The sequence below is a fragment of the Labrus bergylta genome, chromosome 14 (assembly GCF_963930695.1).
Source record: "Labrus bergylta chromosome 14, fLabBer1.1, whole genome shotgun sequence".
NCBI classification, from domain to species: Eukaryota; Metazoa; Chordata; class Actinopteri; order Labriformes; family Labridae; genus Labrus; species Labrus bergylta.
Genome location: NC_089208.1, coordinates 22,445,906 through 22,459,995, shown reverse-complemented (window position 1 = coordinate 22,459,995; position 14,090 = coordinate 22,445,906). Strand labels below are relative to the sequence as shown.

The 14,090-nt window shown below is 43.2% G+C and overlaps 1 protein-coding gene across 2 annotated transcripts in view; it reads left to right on the top strand.

The window, feature by feature from the left end:
- Positions 1–237: 237 nt before the first annotated feature.
- The window catches only part of mtmr4 (myotubularin related protein 4), a 52,428-nt gene continuing 38,575 nt past the window's right edge, over positions 238–14,090 (top strand). For both annotated transcript variants that reach the window (XM_065962700.1, XM_065962699.1), the window contains exons 1-2: positions 238–274; positions 3,391–3,491. In XM_065962700.1, the coding sequence (XP_065818772.1) occupies positions 253–274; positions 3,391–3,491 (123 nt within the window). In that variant the 5' untranslated portion in view covers positions 238–252. The remainder of the gene's footprint in view (positions 275–3,390; positions 3,492–14,090) is intronic.

The following is a 14,090-nucleotide window of genomic DNA, read 5'->3' as shown; positions in this document are numbered from 1 at the left end:
TAAGATAAGACATTTGATTATGTTAAATATGTCTCATTAAAAATAAGATAACACCAAAGGTGCTGCCTCTTATTTAAAACCTTTTTTTTCTTATCATATCAGATAAACTGATGTCAGATTCATGAGCACGTGGAGTTAAGGTCGACGACCAGTCTGTCAGCTGATTTTCTCTAAACAATGCAGAGACAGGTTGATCACAGTGAGGCTGCAGCTTTGAAAGATTGCATGAAGGGACGGTATTTGTGATTCCACATGACCTACAGCGCTCCAACAGGTGAGCTAATTGGCTAAAATATATTCCCAGCTGGGAGGAGACCCTGGGGCAGGGATTATATGTCCCGTCTAGCCTGGGAACGCCTCGGAATTCCCCAGAAGGAGCTGGAAAGTGTTGCTGGGGAGAGGGAAGTCTGGGTTGACTTACTGCACCTGCTGCCACCGTGACCCGACCTCAGATAAGCGGAGGAAAATGGATGGATATTCTTAACAGCAAAAAAGGAGCATACTCAATCAGTTAGAAAACTTTGGGGTGCACGATTGCAAAAAAACTAACAAGAAAATGGGACCGGTTCGATATTGACGTAATTTACAGATCGTATATCAGACTGACGGCGCTGATCCTTGTCACTGATCAAGAAAGGTCATTGGCGACTTCAAACATTCTAAGCTCGTTCAGTCTCACTCTGAAGCCTCTCAGACTGAAGTGTAAGAAGGGTCCACAAATCGTCTCCATGACAACGGTCTGACAAGATTTAAATTATTGCTCTTTAAAGGCAGATTATGTGATTTTTCACACTTAAATATAACAGAAATCAAGTATATCCTCTGAAAATAACTGATTCATGACTGTCTACAACAGTTGACACCTGAGTCCCACTGTCTGTGATGTTATCTGAGCTTTCCAAGTCCTATCTTCACTTTGTTTACATCGCCGGGACGGCAGGCCAGCTCATAGTTGTTTAATTGAGGGACTAGAGAAAAAATTAATAACATACTGTACTCACTGCTTAACTGTGTTTCTAGATCACGCTCATTTCAGGTAAATTTACATGCAGTGTGAAGATATGAGCATAATAAAGAGCGCTAGCATTAGCATGCTAACACAACAATGCACCGCAAGTTGTTTTGGTTTCATGCTGGTGCTCAAGGGTTACACCTGCTGGATCAAAAAATCGCATATTCTGCCTTTAAATAAGAAATGCAATGCTGGGTTTACTAACGCTATGTGTAACCTTACAAATAACAACCAACATCAGTCATTACAATATAAGTTATTATAAAAATAAATATCGGTATCAGTACATGTGTATCAGAATCGGATCGGAACGGAAACAAAATGGTTCTGTACATCTCTACTCAATGTCCTTTAAAGTTGTCTAATCTGGGTCGAGCAGCAGCGTACAGAATGACAACGGACTCGGTCTGAGTTGACCGTAGTCAAGACGACCGGGCGAAACCGACCTGAGGAAGAGAATGTGTTTACAGACAAGCTTATGTATCCGAGTATAATTTGCATGACTTTTTTTTTTTATCACAGCAGCACATACAGCAACGGTGCGGCGGCTTTTAGTAGCAGCACATGTCGCGGTCTGTGACGTAGCATCCAGTGTTTTCGCGGCAACGATAAACGATAAAGTCGTGTCTGTCATGGCGGGGTCCATGACCACACCAGTCTTGTTACAACTGTATAATAAAGGATTTCTCTGGCGTAAGTTGGAAATATTTTAAGGGTAATGTAAGAACACAACAACAAACATAAGTTTAGTCCTTTTTAAATTTATTGAGATATTTTGTGCGTTGAAGTTCTCCATTCTTCAAACGACCAAGTAATTGACGCAGGAAGAAGGTTTTGTCTTCTTTTTCGCTTTTACTCGGTTGTTATAACACTGAATCAGTTTTAACAAATCCAATCAGACTTCAGCTCACGCCTCATTTCTTTTTCAGCTCTCGTTCTTTGTGTGTAGTTCAATTGTCTGGCTCTTTTTTTTTTGCATGAGGAGGTGACTCACAACGCCCAGAGTGTGATATTTTACCTCTTTTGAAAACAATTATGACCGGTTGCCTACATGTGGTGATTTCTGTATTTATTACCTATTAGAGCTGAAAGCCTTCCCTGTTGTTAAAATGAGTCACGAGTTGAGGTGGGTAAAAAGAGAGCGGCCCCGTGCCCTGTAGTATGGCTCCTTTCGCTTTGAGTGGCCTGGCACAGAGAGAGTGGGCGGGAGAACGAGTAAGCAATAGAGACAAGGCGAGGGAGTGAGTGAGTGAGCGAGGGAGGGAGGTATGTCATGCTCTGGATTACAACCAGAGTGTTTTGGGAGACGGAGACTGCAGCCACTTAGCAAGACACTGACTTTAAATTCACTTTAAAAGGTTGAAAGGGAAAAGTTTGCAGCTTCTGCAGCACTCTGTTCAGGTGAGAGACGTCGAGTTACTTTTTATGAGTCGAGAGTAGTATCTTTTCCTTTATTTATTTATCTTGGAGCGTGTGCAAAAGGGGGTGTGTCTGGAACAAAAAAAAAACTAGTGTAGGAAAGTGGGACAGTGAGCACTTCAGTCCTAAATCAAGTTGTTTCCTTGTAATCGATGTGTAGTAGATATTTCTGTTCCTAAACACAGGAGAGGGAACACTCTGTGTTTAGTCTGGCTTCCTGTTTGTTTAAATTCTCTTCTTAGTAAACTTTCAACGAGCATCCTGACTTCACAGGAAGAGAGAACACAGTGCAAAGTTACTTTTCATGCAGTGACTCTTAAGAGTTTTACTGTTTTTAAACTTGCTTTTTCATATGTCGAGACACTTTAGGAATGCACAACACCGTTCAGCTATCGTTAACTGTTTAACGATATCTTCCATTTATTATAATTTATCTTATCCACCTGACTGGCAGCACCCGTGGGTGTATATGGGTGTGGAGAAAAGTTGTATACTTTGTCCACGTCTGCTGTACACTTGGCCTGAAGATATCTTGTTTGGCTTCCAGTAATCTCTCAGAGAATGTTGAGTATACATTTTCTGCAAGTTGCTCCCATGAGGTCAGGTTAGGTGAGCCGACTTCATGCATGTGGCTGCATGCATGTCTGCAGCGCTGCATGTGTGGAGCTTGTTTGCACTGACTTGACCTCATTTTGAGAGTACAGGCTGTTTCTTTTTGAACCAGGCAGCCAGGATTTTTGCAGAGGTAGCATAGGGTTCAATAAAAAATAAAAATGTACTTGACCTCTTGAAAACTTGGATTTCATTGTCAGCTTTTGCTCCTCCTGCTGCACTTAAGACCAAGAAAGGCTTGTCTTTGGCATCCTTCCATTTACGCAATCACACACTCCAAAGCCACCCACACACGCACACACAACACACACACCATGTCTGAAGAGAGTGTGTTTTTGTGTTTGCAGGAACCATTACTGGCACAGTAGAGCCCAGTAGACTGGAGGAGAGGGAGGGATCTGACGAGGAGCGCCCTTTCCGACTGTCTACAACACCGGCAGGCAGCATGGTGAGCCAATCACATTACAGGGGAGGGGATCTGATGTGTTTGCACAAGCTGCTGTAGATTATCTGGATGCTCCTATGAGCTCCCTTCATGCATTCTGTAGATAAGATGGCAAGTTGGGACTCGCTGTCATACAGGAAATGGCACAACCCTCCCACAGGGTGTTACACAGAACATGGTGTTGCAACATGCTACAAAAACTTTTGTCACTTTTTTTGGTAACGAGTCACATATGTGGCTTAGAGCTGCACGGTTTTTATTATTTTCTAAAATGTCTCCTATGACGGTCCTTTTTTGTCCTTCATACTGTTGATCAAGCTTTTCTCTCGTTGATCACATGCAGGAGCAATACAAGGTGGACAACATTTTCACTTACAGTATTGGGCCAAACCTTTGTTTACGTTTTAGTTCAATGAAATTTAAGCCGACAAATTTTTGGCTTGCAAACAACAAAACATACTGATAGGTCAATTGGGCAGGTAAAATGTCAGCTGACTGTGAATTTCCAGAGGGCAAATAGCTCCTCGATCTCAAAACTACCATACTTAAAGGTCACATATGGTGCAAAATCCACTTCTCCATGTTCCTCTACCTCTAATATGTGTCTCTTGTCTGTCTACAAACCCCCCAATGATGAGAAAAGTCCATCCTCTCCGTCTTTTGCCTGCTCCACTTTTCAGAAAATGGGTGCTCAAACAGGTCGTTTGGAGATTTTCCCTTCATGACATCACAAAGGGCAGTAACCCCTCCCCCAGGTGGGTGACACTCCCACAGCTAGGTGTTTGTTCTGCCCTCTGAGTCTGCCTTCTCACCGTAAACAATAGGACATGGAGCGAGATAGCCCGAGCCACCCAAGCCCTTCCAGAGAGGGGGCGTGGTCAGACACAGCTCATTTACATTTAAAGGTACAGACACAGAAACAGCCTGTTCTGAGCAGGGCTGAAATAGAGGGGTTTATAGACATGATCAAATACAGGATCAGAGTGAATTTAGAACAAGACACTTTACACACGTTTTGGGGAGCTCTGAGACTTCTTTACACTGGTTGAAGAGGAGGAGAATATGTCACAATTAATACAGTATCTTGCCTTAAAGTTCAAATAAGAATATTTCTGCATCAGTTTTTTTTGAATGATGTACAAATTTAAGTAAAAGTGAAAACTCTATTACAGAAAAATGAGGTTCAGCTGTTGGAGCAGCACCTTCAGCTTGCGCTCAGGTTCTAACAATTAACATGGTCATGAAGCCAGTGACAGATCATGTAAACTTTGCATTAGCTACTCCAAGTAGTTGTTCATCCTCAGGCAGCATCTTTCTCCACTCTAGAAGTTAAGTCTCCTCAGCACGATATCGGCTTTACTGAATTGTTTTGTTTCATTCAGGAAGGCGCTGCTGCATCAGTAAAAGTGCTCTGACAAGTAACAGATGTGAAGTCTTTGATGTAGCTCCCTGCCACATGTGTCTCCTGCACAACTCTCCATTCTGCACAACAAGACTGTTAACATAATATTCACAAGAACAAGCTCATAGCAACACGTGCTATTTCAAATTATACAATACATGAGCTACACATTTAATGATCACTTCTTTCTATTTCTGTCTTTCTTTATTCACTTTATTAATCCCAGAGGGGAATGTCTGATTTACACTCTGTTATTGAGAGACACACATAGACCCCAAGTTACACACCTGCAGAAACAGGAGCTGTGGACATGCATTAGTGGACAGATGTTAGTTAGTGGGGCTGCTACACAGGGAGCCCACCAGAGCTGTCAGGGGTTCAGTGCCTTGCTCAAGAGCACCTCAGCATTACTCAGGAAGCTAGCTGTCACCTTTCCAGCAGCCAGACCAACTTCTTAAAAAAATGTGTCCATACCAGGACTTGAACCAGCGACCCTCCGGTTCCCAACCCAGGTCCCTACAGTCTGAGCTGCCACCATTAACTGAATGCAAATCTTAGTTTTATGTCCAGAATCTGAATATAAATGTTGGTGTGATGTAGTGAATCTAGTGATGAAGATGTCCTCCTGTGCTCTGCTACTGGAAGGGCTGACCCGAGATCTGTTTATTTGCCCTCTAGTGGGCACTATCTGCTATTACGCTCTCTGGCAACAACTGAGACTGCACTTTTTATTTCTTGTATTTGAATTTGAGTTTAATTATTTAATAGGGACGATGCAATTTCAACACAGTTTTAATTTGAAGCATGAAACTGATGTGCTGCACAGAGAGTTTGAGGCTGTTGCTAATTTCCAACTCTTGTCCTGTTGTTGGGTCTTTGGGTAAACAAGCTGAGTATAAAAGATACAACATTCAATCACATAAATCCACATAAACCAGCGGCAATGGAGCTGGCTCTGTCAGTTAAAACTGTCCCCCCAGGACTGATGTTTTTTTCCTGCAGCTGTGGGAACAGCTCTGGTTGGCTTATAGACAGAATTTCACCTTTTTTATGGTAAAAGATTTTAATTCTTGCTCCATAGTTTTCAGCCTTAAATGGAGAGAGCTGATTGTCCAATTGTAGATCTAAAGCTTTGCATGTCACAGTTTCCATTCATCGCGCTTCTAGTTACCCCGTTTCTGTCTGTGAACATATCTGGAGAGAGGTTTCAGGGTCTGAATTTTTTTTATCATTTACAAATGAGTTTGAGGAAACATGAATACACAAAGCTCTTAAAACTAAGCAGGTTTTTCCCAAGAGTTTCTTCATTCATTCAGATAACGATTCATCCCTAAAGAATTTAAACGAGTTGAATCGGCTTAAAGCCGCGACGTCAGTGTGAGAATTAGTCGTGCATTTGAAGACGAGAAGTGGTTTGTCAAGTGACGCTGCAGTCATGGCCTGAAGGTTGTAATTACACTGAAGCATAGCAAATAAAATGGGCATGATGCAAGACTGTTAGTGGGTCACGACTCTGCTTAAAGTTCAAGTGAGCAATACAAGCTTTACTTCTTTTAAAACAGTTATTCTTCAGTGTATATAATGTTTACAGTGATATGATGAGGGTGCATATTATATCTGACATAAGCGCTCCCTCTCTCAGAGCTTTGGAAACATGCAGACTTATATTCTATTTCACTTTTAGCAGAGAACATGAAAACTACTGTATGCTGTAATAGTAGTAGTATACTTGGTTATTTTGCGGGTAGAACTCTGGGCACTGAATGTCCTCTTCCCCCCTCCCCTCCTTTTTCTATGTACACATACAGTGCATGTTGTCCAGCCGGGACAGCCAGTGCTTTAAGAGGGAGGAAGCAGTGACCAGATGAGTGATAAATTCCTCTTGAAGCTAATGTGTGCAGCTTTTATGGGACAGAAATAGGAAGTGTCACAGGAGGATGTGTGTCCCGTGGTTCTGGTCAACTGCGTGCACAGAATGCCACCCTGGCCGTCCGCCAAGCTCTCAGCCTTTTTATGGGACACACACACTCGAGCTCTGGGCTTAATTGATGGCGGGGCTGACGGACAAAATAATGTGCCCAGCGAGGCAAGTTAAATGAGAGCGCAGATCTCAGATGATTCTGGGCTAGTCCCGTGTTAAAGCTCGGTTTCATGTGTTTCACTGATCTTGTCTTGATAAGTGTGTTGCATGGCATGGTAATGTTGCATGTGCTATCAGGTGTACTGGACACATCTTAGTATTTTTTTCTAAGTCACTGCAACAGGTAATGAGTTTGATTGCTGCAGATCAGAAAAGCAATGTTTAAGGAAAAGTTGCACAAAAACTGGACACATACAGAGACATTTGGTGCATTTCATTTCATTGCATTAGTAGGTCACTTTCGAGTGTCTGTGTGGTCACAGCTAATGATATTTCCATCTGTTGTCAGTCGCTGTTGATCTAACGGTTATCTTCTGTGAGACGTTTGTTCCACAGGTAACACGATACGCTTAATCCCGTCTTGTGAGGCAGCGCTTAATTGCTTCCCAGCCTCCAGTTGTTTTTTTCTCTGCAGCAAAACAGGAAGTATTGAGTTCACTCATGCTGCCGTATTGTCAGTTGGATAATAGGAGCATGAAAACAGGGACAATTGGGTTGTTTTACCCTGCCCTCACTACCCACAATGCACTGTAACGCTACCTTGTAGGGGCTGAACTGCTTTGTGAAGTTTGTGTTCAGGAAGCATGCAAAGACTGACACAGTGTTTCTGCCCAATTCAGTGACACCTGTTCAGATAAGGATAAGGTCACTTAATGCACAGGTGTTGTTTTATTTGTTTTGGTGTGTTTTTTAAAATGCACCAGAGGCTCACAAAAAGGATAAACAGCTGATAGTTCATGCAGTGTTGTTGTTAATGATTTGACCCTCTCTCCTTTATGGCACTGTAGCTACTGTTTAACCCTCGATCTGGTTCTCAAAGTCCTGCTATCACTGTTTAGTGTTTCCTGTTCCTCCTTTTCAGTCGGTTCAAGTTATACTAAATGTTTTGTTTATTTTTGTTTCTATATTTTTAGAGTCTATTGACCGTAACTTCTGCAAAGAGTTACATGTTTGGCATGTTTATATGAGAAAGCCTGCTTGTCGTCATATGAACACATCTTTTTAGATGAATCCTGCTTCAGCTTAAAGGGAGAATGTGTGACTTTTTGATCCAGTAGAGCACCATCATTAAACCAAAACAAACTGCTGTTTGGCCACACTGAAGCCTACGTTATCCTCAAGCGACACACCTTCAACCTCCTCCCCCCTCTTGAGTTTACATGGAGAACTTAGGCGCAAGCGGCGGACAAAATTGTCCATTGCCTGTGTCTTGCATTGTTGTGTTAGCAGGCTAGAGTTAGCGCTCTTTAGTTATCTCGTAGCTTCACATTGCATATTGACAGGGAATGACCGTGATCTAAAAACACTTACACAAGACTTTATTTATATTGCACCTTTAAAAAAACTCAGGTCTGCAAAGTGCTTTGATGGACAGCAAATGCATAAAAAGAACAAAGTAAAAGATCCCAAAGACAGAAGAAAGAACAACCCAAGAACGGGGCGCCGGATAGCCTAGCAGTTGAGTCACGCGCCCCATGTTAGGAGGCCGTTGTCCTCGTCGAAGCAGTGGGTTTTGAACCGACCTCCGCCTTTTGCTGCCTTCCTCCCATCGTTTCCTGTCTCTCTTCGGCTGTCCATTAAAGGACAAAAATGCCCCCAAAATATCTATTAAAAAAAGAACCCATAAAACGAAATACCCAACATCGTCTTTAACCCAACCATCAAGACAACCATCATTAGAACCCAGCAACACGAGCTGAGACCAAGAGGAGAAAAAAATTAAGCTAATGTAAGCGATGCAAAGAGATGGAAACATAGAGAAGAGCTTAAAGTTAATTCTGTAGAGGACACAAACAGCAGAACAGTAAGTATGGCTTGTTTGACTTTTATTTATTTAAACTCGTGCAAACTGCATGCATTCAAAGACAACTCGGGAAGTCGTTTCTGGAATTTGGATAGCTTAAGGCTTCATATACAACACACACACCCTCATTCCTCATATCTAATTCATATACTACTTCTACATCTGTGTGTCGACGTGTAGGCTGACACTTTGCGTTGGTGACTCGCTGCCCTCCTTTCCTAAAATAACACCTGAGACACAAGAGGCCAAATCTGGTGCTCACTTTGGCAGACTGTCCAGGCGGGTAGGGGCTGGGCAGGCGGAGATCAGGGAGTATTCAAACTGTGGACCCCACTCATCACATACTGCAATGCAATTATTCAGAGACTCCTATGATTGTCCATCCAGCTTTTGGCTTCATGTGGATCAACGGGAAAATATTTTTGGAAGCATGAGCTGTACTCTTTTGACGATTTATTGTTAAACTCAAACACAAGTTCCATGTATGGAGGCTGTGGTCCTCAGAGTGGGCGGACCAGGTTCGGGTCCGGCCTGTGGTTCCTTTCTGGCATGTCATTCCCTACTCTGTCTCTCTCCCTGATTTCCAACTCTGTCCACTGTCCTATCTCTCCATTAAGGGCACAGGAAGCCCAAAAATAAATCTTTAAAAACAAAACACAAGTTTTGTTCTCAGTTGTTCAGAGGTTATATTAAAACTCTGAGTAGGAGATAAAGGTCTTAGATATTCTCACTTCCTTCTCTTGGAGGGGAAGCCCGCAGGATTTCAAACTTGATGAGGCTGCACTTGTCCGGGGTAAGAGAAGTCTTAATCGCTGGGCTCCTGCCAAAGAAATCGACCGTACTGACTGAGGTGTTGAGAGATTTTCTGTCCCGGGACAGATAAGCTGATGGAGTTTCCAAAGTGTTTGTTGTCCTGACTTCTACTTGTATGAACAAAGGAGTGCCGCACCGGCAAACACTAACACATGAAAGTAAGCGTGTTTCTGTGAAACTGCATTGCAGAGGACTTTTTTTCACTTCTTCATTTTTGCTCGAGGGAATTGATCTAACCACTAGTCACAGGTTTACCATGTGACATGAAAATGATTCTCTGTAAAGCCCTGCTTGATTTATGGAAGTGCGTTTTATAGCATTAGATGCATGAGTCCATTAACCTGATGAGATGAAAGTCATACTGCACATGAGTGAGATGCAGCATGCCTCCTGCAGCACATTACTGCCCTCCCTTGATATTCAACAAAATGATTTAATTCAGACAATGACTTAGAAAAGTCACATTCTTGAATTTGGAGATAAAAAATGATTCGTCAATGTATGCAGTTTCACTCATTACTGAAGCGTGACAGGCAGCACTGCCCTCCAAGCAGCAGCTGATGCATGTGCACTGTGCAGGGAACATATGTTGAAGCCATGCGGTTAAATAATGGGCTGAAATACTGTTACATAACTGCATCCTTGCGATACGTGATTTCTATCATTAATAGGGGTTTACATCTTTCTCTTGGCTGTAATTTAAACTCAGAGACCTTTAATGTGGCCTCTTAAAAGGTCACAGGATACTTTATTAGAATAATAAAGCTACAAAAATAAGTTATAGATTAGGGTTTAGCAGAAAAACATACTGTATTGGTTTCTTAATATGGATCATATCTAGTTTATTCACTGCTGCAGTTCTCTTAAATAAGCAATATGTAACTCTGACACCTAGTGTTTAAAATAGGTACTGCAGTGAAAATTCTAAACATTGTAGAGAGCCCCCCCCCAGAGTTGATGTTCATGCAGGTCACCATGTGGTGAACACTGAAGCTTCAGTGTTTATCCAGCTCTGCATCGGTCTGTAAACCTTTCTGTGTTCTAACCTCTCTCCATTTTTCAAAATCATCTCCAATATTGATCCTAGTTTGAGCACGTTTCTGCTCGTGGAGCTTATTAGAAACATGCAGAGGCTTTTTAGGTCGGGTACAATCACTTCTATCTGAACCACTTCTCTTGCGATCGCTTCCATCACTGCAACACCTGCCTGTAAAAAACGAGGGGCGTCCAAAACGGCCATGTCAGTGTTATTTCCCTTTTTCCATGTATTTTACTTCATTTGTATCTCATGTTAATAAAGTCCACATTTCATTTTTAATAATAATTTTATTTAATAAAACATATAACTTCTTATTATTTATAACACTAAATAACCCCTGAACAATCATCCTGTTAAATTTAGGCTGTACTACTTCTAAATGATAGCAGTATAGAGTAAACTGGATCCTTCTGATAGTACTGCGGCGTGCATACAGCCTATGCAGCGTGTACTATGTTATACGTATTACATAACTCGGGGTCATGCAGCTGAAGGCGCATGGCTGTCACGACTCTGGCAGGGAGGAGGACGTACAGGAAGGGGGAGGGCGGGGGGCTGTGTCACCCCCCCCTCCCTTATCATATCTGGGACACCGTGTACATCATAAACATCCACTGACCTTCTCCCCGTTTGAAACAGAGGAAGGTGCTGCAGCTGTGCGCTCTGCTCACTGCGAGGATGCTCTGCTCTTTCTTCAGACAATAAGACGTTCAGAGACAGAGGTGTTTGTAGAATGCTGTGTCACTGGAGATCTCCGCATAGACTCACTCTCCTCCCTCCCTCCTCTGTCCTCTACCTCTTCCTGTGTTTAGTCCATTGCTGCCAATTCACCTGTTTTGTGACAGTATACTGACTCAGGTGTCTCTCTTTTACCTGTGTGTTACAGTTTCTTTCTGGACTAGTGTATGTGTCCATGCTAGCTTGGCATACCGTGTGTGCTTGTGAAAATAGCCACTGTGGTTGATGATCCATGCATGGCAGTCGAAGCATCCTCTGGTTGCCGGCTTCAAAACCTCGTTGCTGGGGGGGAAGCGTATTTATGAGGAGATGTCGGTGAAGGGTGAACAAGGAGGGAGTGGGGGAGGAGTAAAGGCTGAGAGGGAGACAGTGGGAGAGATGTGCGCATGTGAATATGAGCGAGGGAGGTGGATGGATGCGCATGCAGAGGGTGGAGCTTAGCATCCGGCAGTCCTCTCTGTCTTCCTTTCTCTCCTGCTCTTTCTTCTTGCAGTTTCCTCTCATCCATTCGTTACAGTTTGATGGCTCATCTGCAGTCATTTCTTTTGCTTCTCCGCAGTTTGACGTGATCAGGTGGACCTCTTCTCCTGTTTTTACCTTTATGGACTATCCTCCCTCTCTGAGTAGTGCAACAGGGGCTGTCTGCAGACTCCAGCGTGCTGCTTTGGGAGTGGTGGGGGGTGGCGGGGTTCGTTCCTGAATGAGAGCTGGGACTAGCGTGTTGTCCCGCGGCACCTTTTGAGAAGGGGGACCATCCAAAAGGGTGGGAGGGGGAGCAGGGAGGCAGGCGGAGGGGTTTTGGAGTGGCCGAGGGGTGGAGAGGCTCTGGCTGGGAGAAGAATGGTTATGCCGGCTCCTCGTGCTCTGGTCGTGCTGCTGCTCTGTAGGCTGTGTGTCATCCAGGCACAGCCCTGCCTCTCCTCGACATGAGCCTCGCAGGAAGGGTGTCCTGCTCCATGCTCAACTGCTTTGTAAGTGCTTTTATTTCGGTTTTTGGTTTTGTTTATGTTTTTGAGTGGTGTGTATAAAAGCACTCCTTTCCAAAACTCGCCTGCTGATGTGTGCTTGCCGGCAGGTCAGTGGGGGAGGGGGGGGGCGAAGGGGGTGTTGGTTGACACACGTGAGCGCTGCGGTTATTAGTAAGTAAGCAACACTGACTCCTTATGGAAATAATTCAATCACCTCCAGTGTTTTCTCGGGCATGTGATGATGAAAAGCTACTTTTTTTATGACTCTCATCAATCGCTGCCGGTGTGTTGATTGACAGTGAGGATAGAGAGGCGTAATGTGTGTGCTGCTGAGAGCGAGCACATTGTGCTTTCACTGCTCCCGCCGTAGACTGCTGAAGAGTCTTCACTGCAGTGGAGGAGCTGCATTGAGCAGATGCATTAGTGTGTACAGGACTTATGGGCCAATGTCTGATGCTAAACGGGTTCTTCTTAGTTTGCATCTTGAGACACAAAGTAAAAATGGTTGATGGTTTAAGAACAACATGGAGTGATGTTTGGATGATGTCTCAGAGCCAAAATTAGCCAGTGGCTAACAAATTCACCCGAGCCTTCGCTCCGCTGTCTTGGTCTGTTAATTGCTCACTTTGAGTTTGTTTGTTTTTCAACCAAAGTCCAATAAATTATTGCACATTTACTAACCAGCCATCCCATATTAATGGAAGAATGTGCCCTTGAGCACCAGCATGAAACCAAAACAACTTGCACTGCATTGTTGTGTTAGCATGCTAATGCTAGCACTCTTTAGTTGGCTTGTATCTTCACACTGCATGTAAATTTACATGAAATTATCTAAAAACGCTTATGTGACATTCAAATAAGCAGTGAGTACAGTATGTTATTCTTCTTCTCTCTAGTCCCTCAATGAAACAACTTTTATACGCGTGGGGAGGAGTCAGCCGCCGTCCCGTCCATGTAAACACGCTGTAAAAACTGCTCGGACAACCACACAGACAGTGGGACTCGGGTGTCACACTCATTGTAGACTCATGCCACAGTATTTTCCATTGTGTCGATGTCTGTCAACAGGGCTGATACTGATGCATCCCTAATTGCATCAATTCATAACAAATGTTATTTTAAGACATTTTACAAAAAAACAGGTACAAGACACTCCTCCTTGGTATATTGTTTACAAAGCACCAACATGAATCCATCATGCATGATGAAACATTTAGAGGGAGATGAGGGTTAAAGTTTTTCCAATTTATCAACTTCCACAAAGTAAAAACTACTTCAGCTGCATACTTTGACTCATGCACTGAGGACCAACGTTGAATTGATGCTAAAATTCAGGGATGGTCTGTCTTATATGGACTGTTCATTTATTAATTTATATTGAACCACAATCAGAGGCTGTGTCCGAAATCTCTCACAATTCACTATATAGTTAAAACCCCATTCTGTAGTGGTGTCCGAATTCAAGAATGAGCATGCTCATACCCTATATAGTGCACTCATTGTTTCCCACAATGCATTGTGAAAAGTAGTGTACAACCAAGCATCACTATCTAAGCGATATACACCATCAAGTCGCATGCAATTGGCTGGGTATAGATACATCAGAACAGGGGTAGGCCTCCTTTCAATTCAGACTCTCATTGGCTGTTATAGGCTGGGAAGAGTGAATGGAAGGTGGTAATTGGCCAAACGAGGTGC